General features: G+C 35.4%; 2 protein-coding genes across 2 annotated transcripts; both read left to right on the forward strand.

The window, feature by feature from the left end:
• The first annotated feature begins 4,721 nt into the window (after positions 1-4,721).
• On the forward strand, positions 4,722-18,740 carry LOC110095793 (28 kDa ribonucleoprotein, chloroplastic). Its single transcript, XM_020821469.2, has 4 exons — positions 4,722-5,363; positions 5,925-6,026; positions 14,811-15,092; positions 18,454-18,740. The coding sequence occupies exons 1-4, from the start codon at positions 4,884-4,886 to the stop codon at positions 18,517-18,519; spliced, it is 930 nt and encodes a 309-aa protein (XP_020677128.2). The 5' UTR covers positions 4,722-4,883; the 3' UTR covers positions 18,520-18,740.
• A 1,445-nt stretch (positions 18,741-20,185) lies between these two features.
• LOC110095778 (F-box protein At5g49610-like) lies at positions 20,186-21,819 on the forward strand. The gene is made up of 2 exons (XM_020821446.2): positions 20,186-20,486; positions 20,690-21,819. The coding sequence occupies exon 2, from the start codon at positions 20,690-20,692 to the stop codon at positions 21,797-21,799; it is 1,110 nt and encodes a 369-aa protein (XP_020677105.1). The 5' UTR covers positions 20,186-20,486; the 3' UTR covers positions 21,800-21,819.
• Positions 21,820-25,042: the final 3,223 nt, after the last annotated feature.

A 25,042-nucleotide genomic window follows, 5' to 3' on the forward strand; every position in this document is an offset into this window, starting at 1 on the left:
TTACTAGGTTTGAATCAAGTTGATTTGTTTATGTAGCTTGATAATGCCAAGTAGGAGTGGGTGAGTTTGTGAGTCATGATCCTCCTGCATTGAACAGTAGCTCTCAAGATATCGAAAAAGACAAAAAAGTCCAGTGATGGGACATAGGGGAAAGTGGATTAATTATTCTTCGGGCCTATCTCCCTCTAGGTCCTCAATGGAAGGTTGACAATAAAGGCACAACATTAAGAAAAGGGAAAAAAAAATATTTTTAGGGTTGCGACATGCTTCAAGGATAGAAGTAGAAACACATGTCTCAAGCGACTTGGTATTCCGCACATTGATCTCCTCCTTCCTAGGTCGTCTGACTCCACCAGAACTGACTCATGTTTAATTGGTCAATATAGGTGCACAAAAGGCCTCTGATCCCTCTGGTTTGATTGTAGAAGAGAGTGCATGTCTTGCACTCTTTCTTGTCTTGCCCCCACATGAGAGGCAACTTTCGGCTCTTTCCAAACACATGCAAGAGAAGGTCTTGGTCGACTCTAAACGTTACATGCATGTGGTGCCCTCCCTCTCGATCTCTCCTCGGTCTGGGACACACAAATATATCATAAGGACAAATATTTCTTAGAATTTTGACAATGAAGGTCAGTAGAAGGGGCGGTATTCTTCAGAATTATGGCAATGATAATCTATATTCTTAATAATTATAGTAATGAAGGATGGTGGTGGGAATATGTAGCATCGGAATTTTGGTAATGAATGCCAGTGGTGGGAATATATTTTCTTCATAATTCCAACAATAAAGGCTAATTGTGGGAACATGTATTCCTTAGAATTCCTATAATGAAGGTTGATGGAAGGAATAATATTCCTCAGAATTTTGATAATGAAGGTCGATGATAGGAACATGTATTCATCATAATTCCAATAATGAAGGTCGATGGTGTGAACTTGTGGCGATATGCATGCTAGTAAGATTTGATGTAGATGTGGAGGACACCAGAAATTTTGGGGAGAAATGAAAACTATCCAGACACACTATATCTCGTCATGTGTAGTCGTATGGTCTCTCGTCCAGACATAAGCTCTTGTTTGGCTCCTCTCGGTTCCCCTCCAGATGCACGCGAGAGGCGGCTAATGCAAGCAACAAGCTTCAAGGATGTACGATTTCACTTGGTTTTGGCAACACGCCTCTCTCATCCTATTCAATCTCATGCACACAAGAGGGGTTCACGAGATGTTCTTCTTTCTAGATCGGATGCAGAAACCGTGGGATGAAGCACTCTCCCTCCTCTCAGTTGGATGTACGCATGAACGAATAAGCCGGAACTCACTCCCTTTCATTTTTGAAGGGAAGGTCCGGCCTTCTGCATGGCCTTCCCTTCATAAAGTTCGACAGTTAAAAAAATGCAAAATTCCGGCCATGACGATGAAAACTCGGATACCATGTTAAATCCAGAGAATTGGAGAGGGAAAAAGCTTAATTTTATTAGACAAAACTATTCATATTTATAGATCTATACTTGAAATCTTAATAAAGAAACAGATAATTACATAATCATGTATAATTTCCTTAATATAATCCTTCCTAAATTAGCCACCCAAATATGGAAGGAGATCAACGTGATTGAGGTAAGCCTCCCATGGATTCCTATCTGGCTGTGGGATCAAGTGTTAAGGGACGACTTGGATTTAACAGAGATTGGTATGATCCAAGTTTCGCCTCCCACGATTCCCATCTTAGTCGTGGGATCAAGTGTTAGTGACGGCTAGGCTTCAATAAATTCCCATTCTGGCTGTGGGATAAAGTATCAAGGGATGGCTGAGGATGGCTGAGATTTTAGCACATCCAAATGGAGACAATCAACACCCTTTAAGAGGAAGATTGAAGTTTTCCTTTAAGTATTGCAAATCTAATGTGTCACTCATAACTCTGCTTGTGTATGATGATTTAGTATTCATGATAGAGAAAATGCTGGAGCGTATAAAAGAAAATACATCTCTTATATAGGATAGTGCTGAACCTTTTTTAAGAGATGAAATTATAGCCTACAAAAGAGAATTGAGGTATGCAGATTTTCCCATAATTTTGCCTGTGCATAATAGCATCAAATCTTTTTTAGGAGATGGAACAAAAACCTACAAAGGAAAAATCAAGAGAAGCTAGTTTTTCCCACAACTTCACGCATGAAAGATGATTTGATACTCTTCTTGGTATAGAAATACTAGAGCCTATAAGGGGAGTACTTCACCTATATAAGATAGCGTCAAACCTCTTTTAGGGGACAACACCAAAACATACAAAGGAGAAATTAAGAGATGTGGGGTTTTCTCATAACTCAACCTTTGAAGGACAACTTGGTACTCATAGTAGAGAAACTATTAGAGCTTGTAAAGGGTGAATACTCTGCTTATTAACATCAAACCCCTCTTAATAGAAGGAACTATAAGTCTATAACCCTAAAAAAAAATAAAAAATTAGAAGAGTATTTCCCCTTTCAAATGGGATAAATTTATACTTGAAGAGGTAATTTTTTTCTCTTTTTTAAAAAATTTTAAAGGGATTTTTTTTAAAATATAATTTTGATTGTTATTTAGAGCTTTAATAACTTCATTTAAGTATATATATAATTTTCAATAAAAATAGAAATATAACAAAGTTAAAAAAGACTACATTGCGTGGTGTATGCTTTTTGCTCATGATATTCTTCTTGTTGATAATATTAGAGAGGGAGTTGAAGGTAAATTTAAATTATGGAGGTATACCTTAGAGTCTAAAGGTTTTTATTCGAGTAGATCTAAAATCGAATATATGAAGTGTAATTTTAATAGTAATAGATCTAGTGGGAGATTGTGACTTTGGGCAATCAACTCATCAATAAGAGTATACATTTTAGATATCTTGGATCAATTGTTTAGAGTGATGGTGAAATAAATAGAGATATTATTAGTAGAATTCAAGTTGGATGATTGAAGTGGAGGAATGCATTAGGTTGCTTGTATGATAAAAAAGTCCCCTTCTAACTTAAGATAAAATTCTATAAAATGGTGGTCAGACTTGCAATGCTTTATGGTGCAGAATGTTGGCTATTAAAAGAGAAGCATAATATTAAGTTAAGTGTTGCAAAGATGAGGATGCTTAGCTGCAGCAGTGCTTTACTCTTAAAAACATGATACGAAACAAGCATATATGGGAAAAGGTTGGAGTAGCACCAATGGAAGATAAGATTAGAGATAGTCGCCTTAGATATTTTGGTCACATAAAATAACTGCCTTCCGATGGCTTGATTAAGAGAGTAGATATATTAGATTTGACTTATATTAAAAAAGGTAGAGGTAGACCTAAAAAGAATTTGTTTAAAAATATAGAAATGACCTTTTTTTTAATGAGAATTTGACTCTTAACAGGACACAATGAAGAAAAATGATTCATGTAGCTGACCTCACGTAGTGGGATAAATGCTTTATGATGTTGTCACTTTCCTCTTAGGCCCATGAAGCTTATGTTATTGTTGCTCTCTTGCAGGGTCCATGATCCTCGCGTAGTGCACAACACTAATAGGGCCCCAATCTAAGTCCAAATAAACCACAATCAAACACTTGAAGTATATTTGAAAACTTTAGGATATTAATTAAAGGACAAAATAGTCTCCTAATCTTGCAATCTTATAATCAAATCAAGTGATTTAACAAGATGAATCCAATAACCTAAGATTAATTGATTGATTCTAGGGTCTTTATGCCAGTTAAATGCTGAACAAATAATTTATGGTCAAAATATTAATATGATCCATCTGATGGCGTGCTATAGAATTTTGGTAAAGTTTATCCAAGTATTATTCCCAAAATACTATAAGTAGACTCTCATTCTCCATATTTAAAGGAGATCTTGACTTGAGATGAGAGAGAGCTTGAAGATATGAATAACTTAAAGCGCTTCCTGAAGTACAACATTGACTATCATTACAAGCCACCATCGTTGTCATATTGCTATTGCCTAACCATTGCCATCCAAGCAATGTTGGTCGATCATCATTGCTTGTCCATCACCATTTGACCATCATAGTCCATTTACCATCATTCGATTAACATCATTCGACTACTATCATCCGAACCATCTCCATCTTATCATCATCAATCAACCATCGTTTTCCGACTGACAACATCTAACTGTATCATTCATGAATGATTTCTCACATGATATTTACTATAACTACATAATACCAAACAAGTGCTCCAAATCTAGTAGTCCCATCTTCTCCAATTATAGAGAAAAGCGGACTACTATAACTTTAAGTATATAGTTGATTGTTTCAACTAGATTAGATGACATAATTTTTTCTCTCTGAATTTTCTCATAAAAATTATGCTATCTCTTGTATTATTCTATTTTTATTTCTCACTCTATATATACATTAGATATTGTGTAAAATTAAGAGATAAAACTAACCATCTATTACGCATTAGTTAGAAAACAGAGTTAGATGAAATCCATCGTCAAGCTCTCTCTTGCGAGCGATTATTACGTCAGCTCACCTGACGCGCCCAGAGATCAACAATCACGCGTCACGTCACATGAAACTTGATATTGAGCACTCGATATTGCTCGGTATATGTCCGGATTTCCAGTTTTTTGTCCGGACGTAATAATTACTCCTCTCTTGCACGAGGTGATTTGAGTAACCAGCCCAAGACCCAAGTCTAGGCTGTTTCGCTTGTCCTGGCGGCAAGTATCTAGCCTCATCTGAAACCCAAATGGGCTGTCGAAAAAATCAGCCCTTGCAGCCGCATACCTGCCGATAACTCCTCTTCGCTCCCGTGCCCTCCTCTCTGCTTCGTCCCCACTTATCCCTTTCCTCTATCTCTTCTCTTTCTATTACTCGAGACCCACTTACACAATGTCCGCAGCTCCAGCGCTCAAGCTCTTTTCCATGGCAGACAGCTGCCTCGCCACGCTCCCAGTTCACTTCGCCTCCAGTAACTTATTTCACCGTCGTTCAAAATCCATCAGTCGTCTACGCCTCTCCTGCTCGTATTCTTCCCTTTCAGCTCTACCCCTCTTGCTTTTCCTCAGGAAGGATAAGAAGCCTTCGGTTGTTCCCCTCGTAGCCAGGACCTCCGGTTGGGTCGGGGAGGAGAGCTCCGATTGGAATTCTGGGGAAAGGCTTGAGCCTCCTGATGCGGAGTTGTCAGAGGGAGATTTTTTGCCTGAGGGTGACAGCACAGTGGATGAGGGTTTTGTGGAGGGAGACGGGGAGGGATCTTATCCCGATTTGCTTGAGGAAGCCAAGCTCTTCGTTGGCAATCTCCCTTACGACGTGGACAGCGAGAAGCTTGCTCATTTGTTCGAGGGGGCCGGGATCGTTGAAGTCGCAGAGGTAATTTTGTTCGCTTTTAGACGCCTCTCTAAGGCTATGTTGGTTTTAAGGAATTGAAAAGACAGTAAATGAAAAGGAAATGGAGATGGTAAAGGAATTGAATTGAAATATGTTTTAACTCACTTGTTTGATTGAGGAGAAATTGAATGGAGAAGTAAGTTCTTATTGTTATTATTTTTTGGTTTGGTTCGAAGGAGTAACTACACGCAAGTGTAGTTATTTTTCTCTAATGGATTGGGCCAAGCTCCATTGCAGCCTACTGTATAATTCTACAAGCCGAAGTTATGAGTCACCATGCTGTAGTGATAGGCATTAATTTTTAGCTTGGTAGTATAATTCTATTTGACATTCAAGTTATTGTTTTTTCTCATCTCATTGTGAATCTTCAATTGTTTTCATTCTTTGGGATTAAAAGGGAAATGGAGAGGGCATCTAGTTTTAGTTATGATAAGGGGAGTTTCATTTTTAGTTTTTAACTTGTTTGAAGTTTCCTTAGGTTGAGCTAAGCACATTAAGGCCTTTAGTATTTAAAGTTTTGTATCTATATTTGTGACAATGCAGGTTATTTATAATAGGGACACTGATCAGAGCCGTGGTTTTGGATTTGTCACCATGAGCACGGTTGAAGAAGCTGAGAAAGCTGTGGAGTTGTACCATCGCTATGTAAGACTTGTCAAACCTAAATCCAAATGCTCATTGTTATTAATCACTAGTTGTTTTGCGTGTTTCAATTTATTTGAGAGAAAGAAAGTAATTATTCTGTTGACGATTCAGGTTAGACAAGTACATAGGACAAACATTTTAGATTTTCCTAATGCTTTTAGTGATATTGGGGGATACCTATTTTTCCACCGAACATAGTGCATGAGTTTCCCACCAATGTGGGATTGGGAGGCTGTCTGATACTCTGATCATTATCTATGTTAGATGTGGCACTTTTTGACTAACTAAGAGCTTTTTTATTTGGGTTTTAGACGCATCATTTGCTTATTCTTTATCACAGGTTTTCTCAATTCTCGATATTATGTTGTGGTGTTTTATCCCTTGAGAGCTTCCTAGTTCGTGCGGTTTGGGCCAAATTTTATGTCGAAAATCATATTTTGATTGTACTACTTAGTTTGTCTTGGTTTGATAGCAGCATCTTTCTTTGAAGTCTTTCAAAATTAATGAGGCTTTGATTTCATCTTATCATTTTTTTATTTGGATTGGTAAGAGGGTGTCTCTTTAAATTCCCTCTATAGTAACTGAGGCTTCTCTACTTGCATTTTGCTTTTGCTTCATTGCTTTATTGGAACACGGTTTTTCTTACTTTTTGATGCTTTTTGGTAGCTGTAGGCATATCATTGCATAATTGTACACAATCTTTAACAAATCCTTAATTGCCTTTACTTTAGTGGGATTAATTTTGATGATCGAGTTTAGTACATCAATAAATTTGGTAGTTGTGTGCTGGAGATGTGCTACATGTATTGCTCCTCAATCATTTTCTGCATCTAGAAGTTACCTTCTTCGCTCAAAGTAGAGAGAACATGACTTCTCTTTTCGTCTTCAACAAGTTGAAGAAGTTTCAACAATAATTTCTTACTTCCATTGATAAGTCTACCCATTTGCTTTGATATTATTATGTTTACCAACAAACACTTTGTCAACATAAAGGGCTTTTCTTCTTTTGTAAGGTGACATTGACATGATTATTGATGCAATTCCACATACCTATCATAGAGGTGTGATCTGTTGAAGATGACTTGGAAGATGTCAAGTGGAACCACCTCACATAACATCTATCTATGTAATCTACAGTGATTGCAAACTTTAAGTGACACTAATGATTAATATTCATCTCGGTCTTTTTTGGAATCCAACCCATAGGATAAGGATTGTGATGGTTATGGTGTATAACCCTAATTTTTCACCTTATTGGAAAAAGCAAGGCTTTCTATCTATTGATGTCGATGATGACATTAATCATCTCTTGCTTGACTTGTTTCCTTAGGATGAAAGCTCCTCTTGTATGTCATTATTGGAGGACTATTATGCTGGTATATACTCCACTATTTCCATCAGAGATAGGGACGGGTCTATAGCTCGTTGGACTTGGGGTGTAAACGAGTCGAGTTGAGTTGAGTATATGCCTTATCAAGCCAGGTTCATTTAACCCTTAATTAGCTCGAACTCGAGTTCGGTTAGTGACTCGAGCTTGACTCGTTTAGATAATATCAAGCTCGAGCTCGGCTCAAAAGCTTGAGCTTGTTTGGAAAGCTCATGCTCAATTCGTTTAATTGGTTCGATTCTTTAATTGTAAACAAATATTTTCATTTTTTTAGAATTTTTATTTCTAACACTTAATCAAAATTTGATTTCAATTATGATAAATAACTTAACTAGTCATAAAATGTTCACAACTTTAACTTTTAATTTCCTTAAAAAAATTTTAAGTTGTAGAAGAAATTAATATATAGTGAGCAATCATCTTTCTTTGAAAAAATTTCTTTAAATTTTTTATCAATATCAAGTGCAATTTTTATGCAGTTAAGTACAATAAAATTTTGATCAATATCAAAATAGATCATTTATATCAATGTTAAACCAAATTGTATATCATCACATGATGTAGGACTAGATGCTTGTAATGAATTTATTAAGAGCTTGCAAAGCTTATTGATTAGAGAAATAACAAATAGAACTATTAGCAAATAAAATGATGAATTAAAACTTAAGAGCGGTCACTTTCGTTTAGGCTAAGTTACATATCAAGAGATTTGAATCATTAAAATAACGTAGGAAAATAACATCATGCAAAGTAGTAGCTTTCAACGGAAATCCCTATTCTAACAATAAGATTAGAAAACAATGAAGTGCCCTCAATTCCCTACGTTTACTAAGCTCGGCAGAATCGGGCAAACGCGTCCTTCATGACTACAATCAAATCACAAGAAAGGATTAGACTTTAGAAATATGAGAAAGGAAAATTAGAAAACCTTCGTCAAAGATCGGTTGCAATCCTCCACTCGAAGATCTCAAGTTGCTATTTAATAGCTTCAACCAAGGTGTCCAAGATGCGTTCTATGTAATCCTCAACCGTATGGTCGATCCTCGGATTGACGTCGAAGAGGGTTGAATGGAGAATGTGCATGAAGTCGTGTTCGTCGTAGGCAAGTCCGTAGTCAGTGTCGGGATCGGTCATTCATGAATGTTAGATGACGATTTCTTCTGAAGATTGCTAGTAATCTTGAACTCCGTTGAAGAGAAAGAAGTTTTTCTTCAACTTGAAGTGGGGGTCACAAGGTGTGGCCGACCAAGGGATGGAGGCTTAGGGAGAAGTGGATGTAGGGAGTTAGAATTCGTAACCTCCTAAATATTCTTTTATTTGAGAATAATGAAAGGAAGAGAGAAAGGCAAGAGGGGGGTGGGGGAGGCGGCAAGGAGAGAGGGAGGTGGCTGATTTAATTCCAAATGAGAGACTCCCCTCTTTGGAAAGAAATTAAAGCAATTGGAGCATGTGAATTTCGTCCAAGAGGAGGTGGAAGAAATTTGAATTGTTTCCAAGGTGGGAAGGTGGGCTTTAGGAAACAATTCCTAATTTAATCGAATAGGGGGGGTGGGGGGCGGTGGCATTGATGGGCTAGGGAGCAATTAATGGGAGATATTAAGGCTTCTTAATTTGAGTTTAGGAATTATGAATGTATTAAATCAAATTCAATTTGAATTTAAAATTCAAATAGATTTAAATTAAGAACTTTCCTAAAATAGATTAATTAAATTAGAAAAGAATTTGAATTTCAAATTTAATTGATTTGAATTTCAAATTGATCCTAAATTAACTCCAACCAAATTAGGAATCCTAAGGAAGGTGGGAGAGGGGATGGGACCAGCAGCTAAGGGGGCTAGGGCCGGCGGGTTGAGTGAAAGCCGTGGGTGAGGATGTGGGGGAAGGGGTCGGGTGAGCAAGGGGAAAAGGGTTTGGGTTTAACCAAGGGAGAGGAGCTTAAGTGGTGGTGATAGAGGGACGTTAAGTGGCCGACGACAAGGATTTTGGAGGACCTTGGCCGGCGGCTAGGTAAAGGAAGAAGGGGTTAATGAGAAGACAAGATGAGGAACCACGAACCCGGTCGTCTTCAAGGTTGGTGGGTGATCCGATCTCCCTCACCTAGAAATTTTTCTCTCAAAGGCTCATACGATCTTACAAAGAAATTAATGGAAGAAATTTATCATTCATTCATTCATTACCCTCAAAAGAAAACAATGGAGCTATAAATAGCCTCTTACAATGACTCAGACATAACAGGACGACAATGCCCCTAGGGCTTACATACGACCTCTAATAGTAAAAATGTACAACGGAAAACTAATAAAGCAAATACAATATGACATCATAAATAAGAAAATGCATAAATAAAAAATACATAAAACAAATCAGAAATACAATGACTCAATCGTGCTCATAGATCGACGGCCACGTCTCTGATAAAACCTTCCACGATATGATGTCCCCATCATTCTCCCAGGGTGGGAGAAAGCTCGACTCCATCGAGTAAGTGTCTCTAGTGCTCTTGTAGATCTCTAATGCATCTGGGTCAATCTGCTGCAACTCCTCGCGATTCAACCAAGTATTCTCCGACTCAGGCTTTCCTTTCCACCTGATCAAGCACCTCCTTTATCCACCTTCCCTTGTGGATGTGATATCATCACTCAAGATCGAGTCCACCTTTTCTGCCATGGGTGATTTGGGAATATTTGGAAGTGGAGGTAGGTTTGGGTTCTTATATGATGTGGTCACATAAGGCTGCTATATTAGTGGATTTAGAGGGTTAAAATCAAGACCTTCATATGCAACTAGATCTTCTATGTTAAAAGAGGGATTGATGTTGAAATCTACAGGCATATCTATTACATAAGCATTACTGTTGATTTTCTTAAGTATTTTGAATGGTCCAGCACTCTTAGCATGCAGTTTCTTAACCGTTCCCTGCGGGAATCATTCCGGACGAATCCGCACCATCACGGAGTCACCAACCTCAAAAGTTTTAAATTGTCGTTTTAAATCCACATATAGTTTGTATTCATTATTGCTCTTTTTAATTTGTTGTGCAATTTCTTTATGAAGTTCATGCAAATGGGATGCAAATGATGATGCAGACTTAGAAATCCTATACCTAGAACACATGGGTATAAGGTCTAGCCGCTGTCTAGGTTTGAACCCGTATACAATTTCAGAAGGACTTAGGCCCGTGGTTCGGTTAATAGAATTATTATAAGCAAACTCAGTAGTAGGCAAAATAGAATCCCAATCCTTAATGTGTTCTCCAACCAAAGACCGCAACAGATTACCCAAACTCGTATTAACTACCTTAGTCTGGCTATCCGTCTGTGGGTGAAAGGCAGTGAAAAATTGCAATTTAGTGTCCATTTTCATCTACAGGGTTTTCCAAAAATAGCTGGTGAATTTCACATCCCGATCCGATATAATGGTTTTGGGTAAACCATGTAAACGGATGACCTCATTGAAGTATGACTTCGCAATGTGAGAGGCGTCAGATGTTTTGGAGCAAGGAAGAAAATGAGCCATTTTGGAGAACCGATCAACTACAACACAAATGATGTCGTTCCTACGGAGTGGCTTGGGTAGGCCTAAGATAAAGTCCATGTTAACATCCTGCCAAGGACAATTGAGGACAGGCAGAGGAGAGTACAGACCCATGTTTTGTTTTTGTTGCTTGGCCAGTTAACAGGTGTGACATCGACTGACCATCCGAGCGACATCTCTCTTTAGGCTGGGCCAATAAAAGTGATACTACACGGCTTCAATAGTTTTGTCCCGACCGAAGTACCCAGCGAGGTCTCCGGCGTAGAGTTCCTAGACAAGGAATTCCCTAAGCGAGGTGCTAAGGATAGGAAACCTTTGGGCTTTGAAAAGATAACCATCCTCCAATAGGAAATCGTCCACAAGGCGCGTGCTGCCTGTGGACAAGAGAGAGTAGGTATCCTTGAAGTCGGGGCATTCCAAATAGTCCATCTTTATTTGGTCAAATCCCACAACTTTTGCTCTCATCTTAGTAGTAGTCTTCATACGACGACTGAGAGCATCGACAACTTTATTTGCAATTCCCGCTTTATGTCTAAGGGTATAAGTGTACTCTTGAAGGAACTCGACCCATGGACCGTAGCGTGCATTTAATTTCTTTTAGGAGTTGATATAATGCAGAGCTTCATGATCTGGGGTGAGAGGTTTATTCCTAAAATCAGATCGAGGTGCAGGAGGACCCGTGGTTGGTCGGGTCGTGCTCCCAGAAGTGGGCTGGGTAGCAGAAGTGTGAGGAGTGGAACTACCAGACGGTCTGTAGGAGGACCTAGAGTTGTGTGAACGTCTCGGGTGCTGTGAACGGGTCTCCTCTAAATCAAGCACTAGGCTGTAGGCATTCTCCATTGTAGTGACGTTCCGGGCAAACAACTCATTGTGAAGATCCTCTCGCAACCCGGTTCGAAACATAAATAAGATCTGCGCGGGGGTGGTAGAGGTCTCCCCCTTGCAACGAATCAGGAAGTCATTGAAGGAGGCGATGTACTCCTTAACTGGTTTATTGCCTTGAGTCAGCCTATTCCACCTATCCAATAGTCGGGCGAAGTACGAGAGAGATCGTCCATAAGACGCGTGCTGTCTGTGGACAAGAGAGAGTAGGTCTCCTTGAAGTCGGGGCATTCCAAATAGTCCCTCTTTATTTGGTCAAATCTCATGACTTATGCTTTCATCTCAGTAGTAGTCATCATACGACGATTGAGAGCATTGACAACTTTATTTTCAACTCCCGCTTTATGTCTAAGGGTATAATTGTACTCTTGAAGGAACTCGACCCACATTCATGAATGGCCGATCCCGACACTGTCTACAGACTTGCCTACGACGAACACATCTTCATGCACATTCTACATGAGGACCATATGAATTACACAACCCATTAAGAAGTTTCATGATAGAGAAAAAAATAAAATATCAACAAAAGATAGAACTGTCTACTTCTTGTCTTTTTTATATTCCATATTCTTTGGCTCTTCCATTTTTAGTACCAATTAATATGATGCAAACCTGAAATTAAGATGAAAGATAAAAAATAAATATTTCTCAATGTATTGCAATACATTAAAAAGAGAAAAACTGATTTTTTTGCTAGCATGAAGCAACAAAATTCTTGCTACATCTACATGAAAGAGAAATTATGCTATAGGATAAAATCGGCAAAGATAAATATGTAACCACCAGTGTTACCATTAAATATGTTCCAATTGTTTACTTGTACTAGTACACTACTCTGGTATAAGAAGGCTAAAAGATCTAACATGAATAACAATAGAATGTTAATTGAAAACAACTGATTAGAACTACAGGTCAAAGAATAAATAGAAGAATTTAGAAAATAAAATTTATCATAAAAAAGATAAGGGAATATGTTACCACATCTATGTGGTCAAAGCATTGATTAGAAAATAAAATTCATGCCTGGTAGGTCTACTATGGAAGCCATGCATTTATTGAGTGGTTTGATGGAGAAATATAGATAGAGTAAGGAGGATCTACATATGATATTTATTGATTTAGAGAAAGCGTATGATAAAGTCCCAAGATAAGTGCTATGGAGAGTTCTTGAAAAGAAAGAAGTTAATAATGCTTATATTCAAATCATTAAAGATATGTATGCAGGAGCTATTACTTGTGTTCAAACACAAGGTGGTTTGACAAGTATTTTTCTATTTCGGTTGGATTACATCAAGGATCAACCTTAAGCCCATATCTTTTTGCTTTAGTCATGGATGTTCTCACTAGACATTTGCAAGAGGATGTACCTTGGTGTATGCTTTTTGCTTATGATATTCTTCTTGATGATAAGACTAGAGAGGGAGTTGAAAGTAAACTTGAATTATGGAGGTCAAATTTAGAGTCTAAAGGTTTTCGCTTGAGTAGATCTAAAACTGAATATATTAGTGTAATTTTAGTATTAATAGACCTAGTGAGGGGATTGTGACTTTGGGCGATCAAGTCATTAATAAGAGTACATGTTTTAGATATCTTGGATCTATTGTTCAAAGTGATGGTGAAATAGATGTGGATATTATTAGCAGAATTCAAATTGGATGGGGGAAGTGAAAGAATGCATCGGGCTTGTTGTGTGATAGAAAAGTCTCCCTCAAATTTAAGGGAAAATTCTATAAGATGGTGATGAGACCTGCACTGCTTTATGGTGCCAAATATTGGCCATTAAAAGAGAAGCATAATACTAAGTTAAGTGTTGCAGAGATGAGGATGCTCAGGTGGATGAGTGGCTTTACCCTTAGAGATAGGATACGAAATGAGTTTATAAATGAAAAGGTTGGAGTAGCTCCAATGGAAGATAAGATTAGAGAGAGTCACCTTAGATGGTTTGGTCATATAAAATGGCGACCTTCCGATGACCCAATTAAAAAAGTAAAGGTATTAAATTTGACTTGTGTTAAGAAAGGTGGAGGTAGACCTAAAAAGACTTGATTATAAAATATTAGAAATGATCTTTCTTTATTAGATTTAAATGAGAATTTGACTTTTAACAGGACAAAGTGGAGAAAAATGATTCATGTAGTGCTTGATGTTATTGTAGAGAGTTTTTATGAATTCCTTCTCTATAATGATACTTTTTGTGCTCCCATCATTGATCATTTTACTTGTCCCGGTAGTGATATCGAACAACAATAGTGATCACATCGGTCATCTCTATTTGAAAAATCTGATGATGGTCAATATCTATTTGAAAATCTGATATCGTTCAAGATCTCAGTGCAATGCACTGCAAGTTGTATTGATTCCACTAGGATGCATTGCAATTTGTGCTATGCAAGGATGGCATCAGCCTTGTTGTTGCTCGCTTATGTTGCGTGTGCTTATCATGCTTCTCTCGGTGCCTGCTCTGACTAGCCTAGAAGCATTCTAAATTATCTTCAACTAGTTGGAGGTGAGCTAACTTTGAATAGTGTAAATTATTTGACTGTCATTTTTCTCTTTTGGGGGGGTTTTTCACGTACAAATTATCGTCTCTTGTATTGTGCATCTGTTAGAAGCTGTAAACTGCGACAAATAATATCATTAAATTCTACCTGTTCATAGAAACCTCTCCGGTACACAATAATTTAATCTTCTAAAATAAGCTAATTTATATGGATAATGACAGGTTACTGTTAGTGACAGTTTATCATCAAATAGGCATGGAGTCATATTTTGCTTATGTCGAAGTATATAGGATTTATATTTTCTTACATGTCATTATATTTGAATAATTTTGTCTTCTTTTTCCTGTTCTTTTCTGTTGATGAGGTTGTCAAATTGATTGACAGATCATCAGATCCTATTTTATGATTTATTCAAAATGCTTTCTTTATTTTTTTTTTTAATTTTAAACTGATAATTACTTTGTGATTTGGATACAGGACTGCAATGGCCGGCTTTTAACTGTAAATAAAGCTGCTCCAAGAGGGTCCCGACCTGAGAGGAGTCCTCGGGAATTTGAGCCTTCTTTAAGGGTATATGTTGGAAACTTACCATGGCAAGTTGATGACACCCGCTTAGAGCAATTATTCAGTGAACACGGAAAAGTATTGAGTGCGAGGGTTGTTTATGATAGAGAAACTGGTCGATCAAGAGGATTTGGTTTTGTCACAATGGAGTCCAAGAGTGAGCTGGATGATGCAATTGCTGCTCTTGATGGACAGGTCGGCCCAATTCTAACTGCAATTTTAATGGCATTATTAATTTATTGGAGCAATAACAACTTTTGGCTTTTTCTTGGCATGTTACTAGCTAAAGTTTTGCTGAAGATGATTTAATTTTTTTGGCATATTGATGCATGAAAATTAAGGGTTAAGCAAAAATTCAAAATTGTCCCCCGAGTATTTGTATGTGATCAATGAAGCCCTAAAGTGTCTTGTTTTTTCTATTTAATTTCTCTACTATACAAAGATCTCAAATGCCCCTCAAGTATAAATTGACCAAAATTGTGATACAAAATTGTTCTAAATTTATTTCCTCAATTTTAAAAAATTCATTTCAATTTAGTTCCTGGATTTGCAAAATCCATCATAATTTAGTCCTTGAGGGACTACTTGGGATCAATTTTGTAAAATTGAGGAAAATGGAGAAATATAATACTTAGAGACTAAATTGGCCATATACAAATTTTTGGGGGATTAATTAAGGCTTTTTCCCGTTAAGTATCCATAGGATTACTAATACACTCTAAGATGAGATGTAAAATGAATATAGAAAAAAAATCGTAGATTGCTAGCTTTTACCTTGTAATAAAAAAAATCAGTTTTTTCTATGCATAAATAGAACCATCGTTTTTATTCAAAATGATAGTTTAATAATCTCTAAAATATGAAATTTTACAAATAAACAAACATAAAATTCCAGCAACAATCAAGTTCATACTACGCATGTTTAACTTGACAATCTAAATTGCATACAAACCAATGACTACAGGGCCGTTGGGAATCACTTTCTTTTTTTGTTTTTAACTTTAGTTTTTAGTTTATTTTATTTGTCATTTTATGTATATTCTTAATATGAAATAAAAACATGTTTGGCATCCTTATGGGTTTATTATTTTGAAAACATAAAATCATGTGTGGTTTTTCATTTCTTTTAACACTTCCCGTATTCAAAAAACAACATGAGAAATGATAAATAAAAGGATTCATTTTAAGTGAGAGTTATTTGCATTGAAACATAATCGTGGCGACTCACGAGTGAATATGCTTAAGAAAAAAATTGAAAAAACAATAGAAGTCACTAATAATATCAGGCAAATCATAGAGCAGATAAACCCACTGAAAATAATATGTGAAGATCAGTTGAAATGCAAATAGGATGAAGAACATTCTATTTTTGAGCAAGACTCGAATCTATCACAGCACAAATTACCCTCCACCTTTCCATTATAAACCTACTCTCATTTTTTGATAAGCTGAGATTTCTGAGTTAGTGGCACCATTTACTTTCTATATAGCTGGAAAGTTTTCCTTGGGCTGCCCAAGCTTAGAGATTACTAGTAAATTCTTGTTTGGCTTGCATTTGATGGTTGACTTTTCTATTGGGCTCTTTGACCCTCATCTTTTTCTTTTTAAATTATCGCTAAAAACATATTATTAGAAACTCTTTTCACATAGATCTTTTTTTGAGCAAGAATCGAATCTATCATAACAAAAATTGCTCTCCATCTTTCATTCTAAACCTACTTTTATTTTTTTAAAGAGGTTTCTGAGTTAGCAGCTCCATTTACTTTCTATATAGTTAAAAAGTTTTCCTTGTCTACTTGAGCATAGGGATTTCGTGCAAAGTCATGTTTGACTTGCACTTGATGGGTGAATTTTTTGTTGGGCGCTTTGACTGTCGTCTTTTTCTTATTAAGTTATCCCTAGAAGCTTGGAGATTCTCTTTATGTAGTTCTTTCTATGGAATGGCTTTCCGATGCGCCTGCTTGACTTCTCAAGTGTACTCAATAGATTGACTTATACAAGGAACCGCCAATAATTCCAATGTTTGTTGTTTTTTCCCATCTTAGTGTCGGCTTCTTTAACCAGTCCATTTTATATTATCTTGTTTCTATCTTTTGTAAATATTTAAAAGTGGATGCTGCTATTGCTAGTCTTTTGGCTGCCTGTGACTTGGGTCCTGGTTGAAATGGTTGTTATTATTATTCCATTGAAAAATGAGATTTGGATTGGTTCCTCTTAAGTGGTTATTGGTAGAAAGTTAAATTTGAAGGCAGTCCCTCCTATAGTGTCTTGTAAGATCTTTGATAAAAAATATTTAAGTTGCTACAGGATTCACTCTTAACTAAGAAAAACATCCTTTGTGAATCCTAACACTCATGGATAATGAGGATAAGACATTCGATTAATGATAACCTACCAGGTTGGTGGTCACAGTGCCTTCTATCTCAGATTTGCTTTGTACTCAAATCACCCAAATGGAAGATTCATGACATTGAAACATTGAGACTCATCACCAGAAGTACTCGCAATACATGCAAAAGTCTCAATGAATTCACATTCAGCAATACATGCAAAAGTCTCAATGAATTCACATTCAACCGGCATAGGCAGAAGAATTGAAAAAAGCTGAAAATTTTTTGTAATAAACTTTTATTTATTCTTACCTCTTTGAGAGGTCCTATTTATAACTCACAAAGAATCTTAAATTTCTCGTAATCTTTCAAAGGTTTCATTTGGAACGGCTTTCTTATTGCTTCTTAAAGTAGTTTTTTAGTAAAAAATTTTGACTTTTGTATTAGAAAGTTACTTTAAGAAGCAGTAAGAAAGCCTTCCCAAACAAAACTTAAGTCTATGCAAATGCAATAATGCAATATGCTTCAATATATTCTTCATAAGTTCTAACAGTGTCAAATTTTTCATAAGAAGTCCAATTTGTAGTTTACTTCAAGACATGCCAAACAAAACAAGTGAGCAACGTCAAACAGAGGAGAAATTGTTACGTGATGAGTCCGGACGTATTCGGACTCCAATAAAAATGTGACACATGTCATTGTACACAGTGTGTACAAATTTGTACAATATGTATAATTATGTACATAGTGTGTATAATATATATATATATATATATAATGTGTACAATTGTACACATTGTGTACAAGGACACGTGTCACGTTTTTATTGGAGTCTGAATGTATCCGGATTCCGCACGCAAACACAGAGCGATGACACAAAATTAGAAATAATCGGCCAAATAGTGGGATGGGATCAATTAGAAACAGAGTTGGCATCATTAGGAAATAGAGAAATTGCCAATTACTGCAGGTTAAACGAACTCACATGCTAGTAGGGAGTTTACTCCAACAAAGTATATATGGAAAAAATAAGGCAGTTTTCTCCAGACTATTTCCCCTATTTATTATTGGCAATTGCTCAAATCAGATACCAAGCATGTCATTTGACCTACTAATGAAATAGTAAAGTCTTCCGTTCTTAACTTATCATTCTACTTTCTAATCGCCTGCAACATTTTTGAAGGCATGTTTTACAGTGCTGATTTTTTTTTTCCTTGGTGATACAGATATTGGATGGCCGGACTATTCGAGTGAATGTTGCTGAGGAAAGACCTCGGCGTGGGTCTTTTTAATTCTGGTTAGCAATGCCATTCCTGGTTGAGTAGGTTAGTTTGTTGATAGGAACTGCTACTATATGTTTATCGCGTAGCTCTCAAGATTGCATTATTGTTTTTTTCCTTATCTTTTGTTTTTTAAGTGAAAGACCTTTCATTCCGTCGGTGATTTCCAATGTGCCTTTATTTTCTGCCTCATTGATCTTAAGTTATAATCTCATATGGTTCATGTTTTCAAAGCTGTTCGATGCATTGTTGATGATTATTATTTTTTTTCAAACGGAATGGAAGATTGAATCTGACCTCAAAAGGAGAAATTATTCTGTGCAACGATCCAAAGGCGAATCAAGATCATATCAACTAGTACACAACATCAGTACATAACAAAAAAATGACGTGACGCCGTTCCGTGACCGTACAGAATAATTTCTCCCTCAAAAGATACAATGAAAATGAATATGATGAATACTGTGTCTTATAACTCGTTTGCTTCAGCAACTTAACTTTTTTGTATTAAATCGTTCAGGAAGACTATAAGCATAGTCTTTAAAGTTTATCTGAATCATTTTTTTTATTAAGAAACGTTGACACATTTTTTTTCTTAAAACTTTCCTAAATTTTTAATATTTTAGGGCCATGATATTTGCATTTTCAATCCTTCAATTCTATCAAATTTGACAAAAATAATATTATAGTGCGTTTGGTCATGCAAATCTTAAAGATTGATGCATTATTTAATAAAATTTGAATAAAGAAATATGTAGACGATTTAAGTGCTTGTACTCGTATATTCTTCTAAAATCAAATTCAAGTCGAGCAAAGCTGGCTCATCAATCACCAGATTGATAAATGATAGTTTTTTTAAATTTGTCCAAACTTCGAGCCTCTCAGCTCCAAGCATCGACAGGCTTTGTGCTATTTATAGTAAGTATTTTAACTCATAATAGCTTTAAAAGCCGTGTTTTTTTTGTACCAGCATTTAGGTTTTGTTCCAGTTTTTTTATTGATTTTTAAAATATTTTTTTATTATGAAAAATAGTAGTCAAAATATGTCCCAATTGAAGCATTTTACTCAACACCGGGGGTCCTGTGACAGTAAGAAAATCCCATGTCAGGCTCTTTTCATGAGCAATTTAGAAAAATAATTGAATGAAATTTATAAGTATGTATTTACATAGTATATTTTATAATACATATAAACAGTAAAATGATTAATTGAATCTAAATATAAAAATTAGCTGAATACAGGTTAAAGTTGGCCCCCTTTTAAAAATTTCTGGCGTCCTATAGCACTCAAAATCATCTACTTTATAAATTTCACAATTAAATTTTATTATTTTATATATAGCTTGCAAAATATTTGTAAACTAAACACAAATTATAAAGCTTTGGCAGCCTTAGCCTTCACACGGAACAATTTTTTTATTCCTTTCTAAAATAATTTTTTAGTAAAAAAAATTTATATTAAAAATTTATTTTAAAAAGCAACTAAACTTTTTTACTTGCCACTATATTTATTTTTCAATTCTGTTTAATTCTATTTCCCTACAAAAAGCTTATTTAAAATTTTTTTAATATGAATTTAATAATAAACAAAGCTATAAAATTGCCAACGCAACTCTTACATCACCATACCCATTACCTCAGAATTTTTTTTTTTTTTTGGAAAATTGGGGATTATCTAAGAAATTGATTGCTTGAAGGACTTTACCTCTCAGAATGATACGTTCCTTCTTCCTGTTCCTTTTAAATTGATGGAAGCAATTGCTTCTTATTTGGTTTATTTTTGTTTACTTCGCTACAAAGCAACAATGGGCTGCTGAAGAAGAATAAGAATCATAACTTCTTGTTCTTCTTCTCTTCACCCCATTCACATCCCCTCTTCTTCCTTCTCTTCTCCATTCCAAACCTGCATTTTATTTTGTTCTTGCAAGATCTTCTTGCTGCCATCCTTTTGTTTGACTTCATAGCATAAAGCCATCGAGGTATCTTTTCAATTTTTTTTTTTTAATATTTATTGTTAGTTTATTTTATTTTAATCTTGAAGTATACAAGTTTTTATATTCGATAAATATTGTAGAAATGAGCTTTGGATTCCTATATATCTCTTTCTACCTTTGGATTCCATCTCTCTCTATCTAGCTTTGGATTCCTATATATCTCTTTCTACCTTTGGATTCCTACACAGATGAAAGTGAGCTTCTCTAAAATGAACAATAATAGCATCACCTCTTCTCATACTGAAACCAATGGTATTGGTCTCACTGATGACTTGCTAATAGAGATTCTCACCAAGCTACCACTGAAGTGCATCTACCGCTACAAATGCGTATCGAGGTCATGGCGGCGGCTTATTGCAGACCGTTACGTCGCCGCAAGGCTCCCATTAATTCTCTCCGCCGTATTCTACCGCAGTGGTCCCGGAGATCTCAAGCTTGAACCCAGATATGGATGCAACTCTAATGGTAGTTTCCATGAAATAGACTTCAGTTACCTCCCATTTTACCATAACTCCAGCATCATAGATTGCAGCAATGGTCTTCTCCTCTTTTATAGATGCATTCCCTCTACTTTTCATGTATGCAATCCTACCACAAAAACATGGGCAGCTCTACCCAAGCCTAGGTGTAAGAGCCAGCTCTCAATATTAGCTTTTGATGCTTACAAATCACCATATTACAAGGTAGTTTGCTTCAGTGGGTGGCAAGCACAAGGAGGCCAGCTTGAAGTCTTCTCGTCAGAGACCAGCCAATGGGTCGAACACACCTTGAATTGGGGAGTTGATACCAACAATCTCTCAGCTTCGATGCATTACTTTGATGGTGTTCTTTATGTTCTTGCTCTTCCTAGACATGTTGCTTGCATTGATCTAGAAAAGATGTGTTGCAGCGTAATTGAGTTGCCTGAGGACATGAAAAATGATGCTTCTTTAGGGAATTCTGGTGGGTTTCTCCACTGCGCAATAAATGACACAAATGAATTGAGGATTTGGGTTTTAAAAGGAATGAAATGGGCGTTGAAGAGCAGAGTAAGTGTTTTAGGGATTTTAAAATGGAATGGTGATTGCAAAGAAATGTCTTCTACTACTTTTTTGCATCACGGGCAGTTTAATTTCTTGGCTTTTCATCCGAAGGAGGATGTGGTTTACCTATGGGTTATGGGCAAGTTGATGTCTTATGATCTTTGTAAGAAGATATTTAATTTGGTTTGTGAGCTGGGAACAGAGAAGGAGAGAGTTCAAGTGATTCAGATTTGGCTGTTTCCATATTCAGATAATGTTTTAAATTGCTTGGCTTGATGAGAATTCAGTTTATGTAATAGTTCTTTATGTTCGGTGGTTTAGTTTGTGGCAAGTAAAGAAAAAATTATTCGGTGAGGACATCAGACACGGCTCTACGTCCAGATGTCGTGGCACTGAGTAGTACTGAGTCGCGGTACAGTAAAAGAATGACATGTCGCATTCTGATTGATCTCCGAATGACGTCCGATTTCTGCACATAGAATAATTTTTCCAAAAAGGATGTATAGATTCTATAGAAATTTGAATAGGGACACAGGTGATTTGAATTTTTGTACAGTTGTATTATTTAATAGAAATTTAAGATATACTTCCATTAATGAAACATCCATTTTGAATATTCCTTCAATTGAAGTTCATTATAAATCTTAAATTAAAGTGATCAGAATTTATGAGAGAAAATGCTTTGCTGCATAAAAAAAACTCCGAATAAGAAGTTCAAAGCATTTCGTAGCTCCATAGGTATAAAAATTTGAAGGCTTTCGTTTGTCATTTGAAGACTTCTAATCTGAATGAGAACGTGGCTGATGAGAGGAAAAAATGTAGGTACTAAGTCGGCACACAACTTGCAAGCAAGTTGATTGAGACAGCAATTAAATCAATTCATTGCTTCACTATGTAGGCATGTAGCCATTTATTATATTTCTTGGCTTTTGTTTCTGTCCTGAGTAGTGCTTCAAGGTTAGAAGAAAATTTAAATTAAACATAATTGTAAATTGAATTAAAATAAATAACTTAATTAAAATTAAGTTAAATCACAAATTTAAATAAAGTTAATAACAACAACAACATCAACCTTTACCCACTACGTGGGGTCGGCTACATGAAAATTAAATTAAATTAAATTAAGTTATAAACTAAGTTTATTAAATTTATAATACTTTAATTTAATTTCATTTATAATTTTAATAACTTTATTTAAATTTAATTTAATTACATTAAATTTAAACTTAATTAAATTTAATAACTTTATTTAAATTTATAATTTAATTTAATTTATAATTATAAGTTCTTTTTAATTATAATTTTTTTAATTAAATATTTATAAATTTATAATTAATTAAATTTTATAACTTAATTTAATTTAATTATATTGTATTTACTTTATATGTTATTAGAATGATAATGTAATTCAAATGTTAGAACTTATAATATTTTATTATATTAAGTTATATTAATCACTGTTATGCTCTTTACAAAAAAAATAACTGCATTCCTTCTCTCTATTCCGTAAGCTTTCTCTCTCTTTTTCTCTTTCCTTTCTCTCTTCTCTCCCTCACACTTTTTCTCTCTCTAAGGGAATATACCAAATGATTTGGGCTTATTCTGGCGTTGACGAATTTGCTCTTTTTAACTTTTATATTAGTTATGCTCTTTTATTAATAGATTTTAACATGCTTCTTTTAAAAATTTCGGAAAATGTATACGTTATGTATAAATTATACAAGAGTGTATCAAAATTAATCTAGGCGAATTTTTTCAGTCTGATTCCGCACAGAAATATTTCTCCATGGTGTTTAGGACTTTTTTATTTCACTTGAATTATTTTCCATAGATTTTTTATTTCACTTGCATTATTTTTCTCTCCCCACGGCCTCTTCATTTTTGTGCTTATCGACGAAGGAAGCCATTAATGTGTTATCTGACACTTGTATGGCCAGCCGATGGATTTTGGCCTGATCCTCTTCCACTGCGGATGCTAACAAATAATCAAGTGGAATCCAACTATGAGTTTTTGGACACCTGATTCTTCTACTGTTCTATCTTTGGCTCATTCATGGAGGAGGGTTCATTTGAATAATTATTATGTTTTATAATTCTAAAGTTTTAAAAAATAGTAATTTTAAATAAAGAAAAAAGATCAATTAAAAAATGATAATTATATTATAAAAATAAATAATAAGAAATTTACCTCAAATGAATTAATCTGACTATCTCTTAATTTTTCTAAGAATTTTTCAATCATTTTGTTTTCAAATGGTGGTGACTAATAGTGATAATTAATTTAAAAAATTCTCAAATATTTAAAAATATGCTAATAATTTTTTTTAAAAAATAAAATAAAATATCCCAAAAGGCCCTATCGTTCTTTACATTTTGAAAAAAAAAAAAAAAAAACAGTGAGCAGTACAAAATGAGGGCAATGACAAGGAAAAATAAAATAAAAGCATAAAGCTATCTACAATTAGGATTAGGGTAAAAGCAAAAGAGGCCGTTGTCTTGTGCAATTTTACATTATCTTCTCAATTGCCCAAAAAGAAAATAAAAAAAAATCTCAATCCATCTCATCGCCGAACTTTTATTAAGTCCGGATGTAAGGACGTAGAGAACGTCCGATTGGAGCAAAATCCCACAAAAAAACTCGGTATTTGCTTGGTACAACTAGGGTATTATTTGATATTAACGAGAAATACAGCTCTTTGAAGATCAATACCGAGTTATACCGAGCTGTACCGAGAAATACCGAGTTGTAGAAAAATCGGTACAATTTTGTATAACTCGGTATAATCGGTATTAATCTTCAATGATGGTATTCCTCCCATTGTTGTTGGTATCGCTCGTATTTGCTCGCTGGTACAACTCATTTTTTTGGCGGGATTTGGCCTCACGACCGGACATTCCTCTACGTCCGGTCGGAGTACGTAAATAATTGTCCTTTCATCACAGCGTAAGAAATATCTGTTTGATTTTAATGCGATGTCGCTATCCCAACGGACATTCAAGGAGACCATTGACGTTTAGCAAAATTCCATATTCTAGTTGCAAGTTGCATTGTGTGTATAAATAGGACCTATTATTAATTATAAATAATTAACAAAAAAATAAAAAAATTTTTATGATATAGTGGCTGATCTTTCGAATCCTTTCTCGTTGGTTTATGGTCCCATCGTTTTTTTTTTATTAATGATCTTTTCTTTTTTATTAATTATTTGCTAATTTGATGACTCATCCGATACCTAGTGATACCCAATACCCATACCGAGAAAAAGAAAATTTACGTGGCATGTTCTAGTTGGACTTCCAGACGGCGTCCGATGTTCTTCACAGAATAATTTATCTAGCTTTTTAAGGCTTCTTTTGGGATCCATTTATTATTATTTTTCTTCTCATATCTCAACTATAATTCTATTTGTTGCGTGCGAGAATATACGCGACGAATAGAGTTTGTAAATTCGCGTCCTAGCGTTGCACGAGTATTTCACACACAAACATAAAAGAGAAACGTGAACACCAAGGTTTTTA

The sequence above is a fragment of the Dendrobium catenatum genome, unplaced genomic scaffold (assembly GCF_001605985.2).
Source record: "Dendrobium catenatum unplaced genomic scaffold, ASM160598v2 fragScaff_scaffold_390, whole genome shotgun sequence".
NCBI lineage: Eukaryota > Viridiplantae > Streptophyta > Magnoliopsida > Asparagales > Orchidaceae > Dendrobium > Dendrobium catenatum.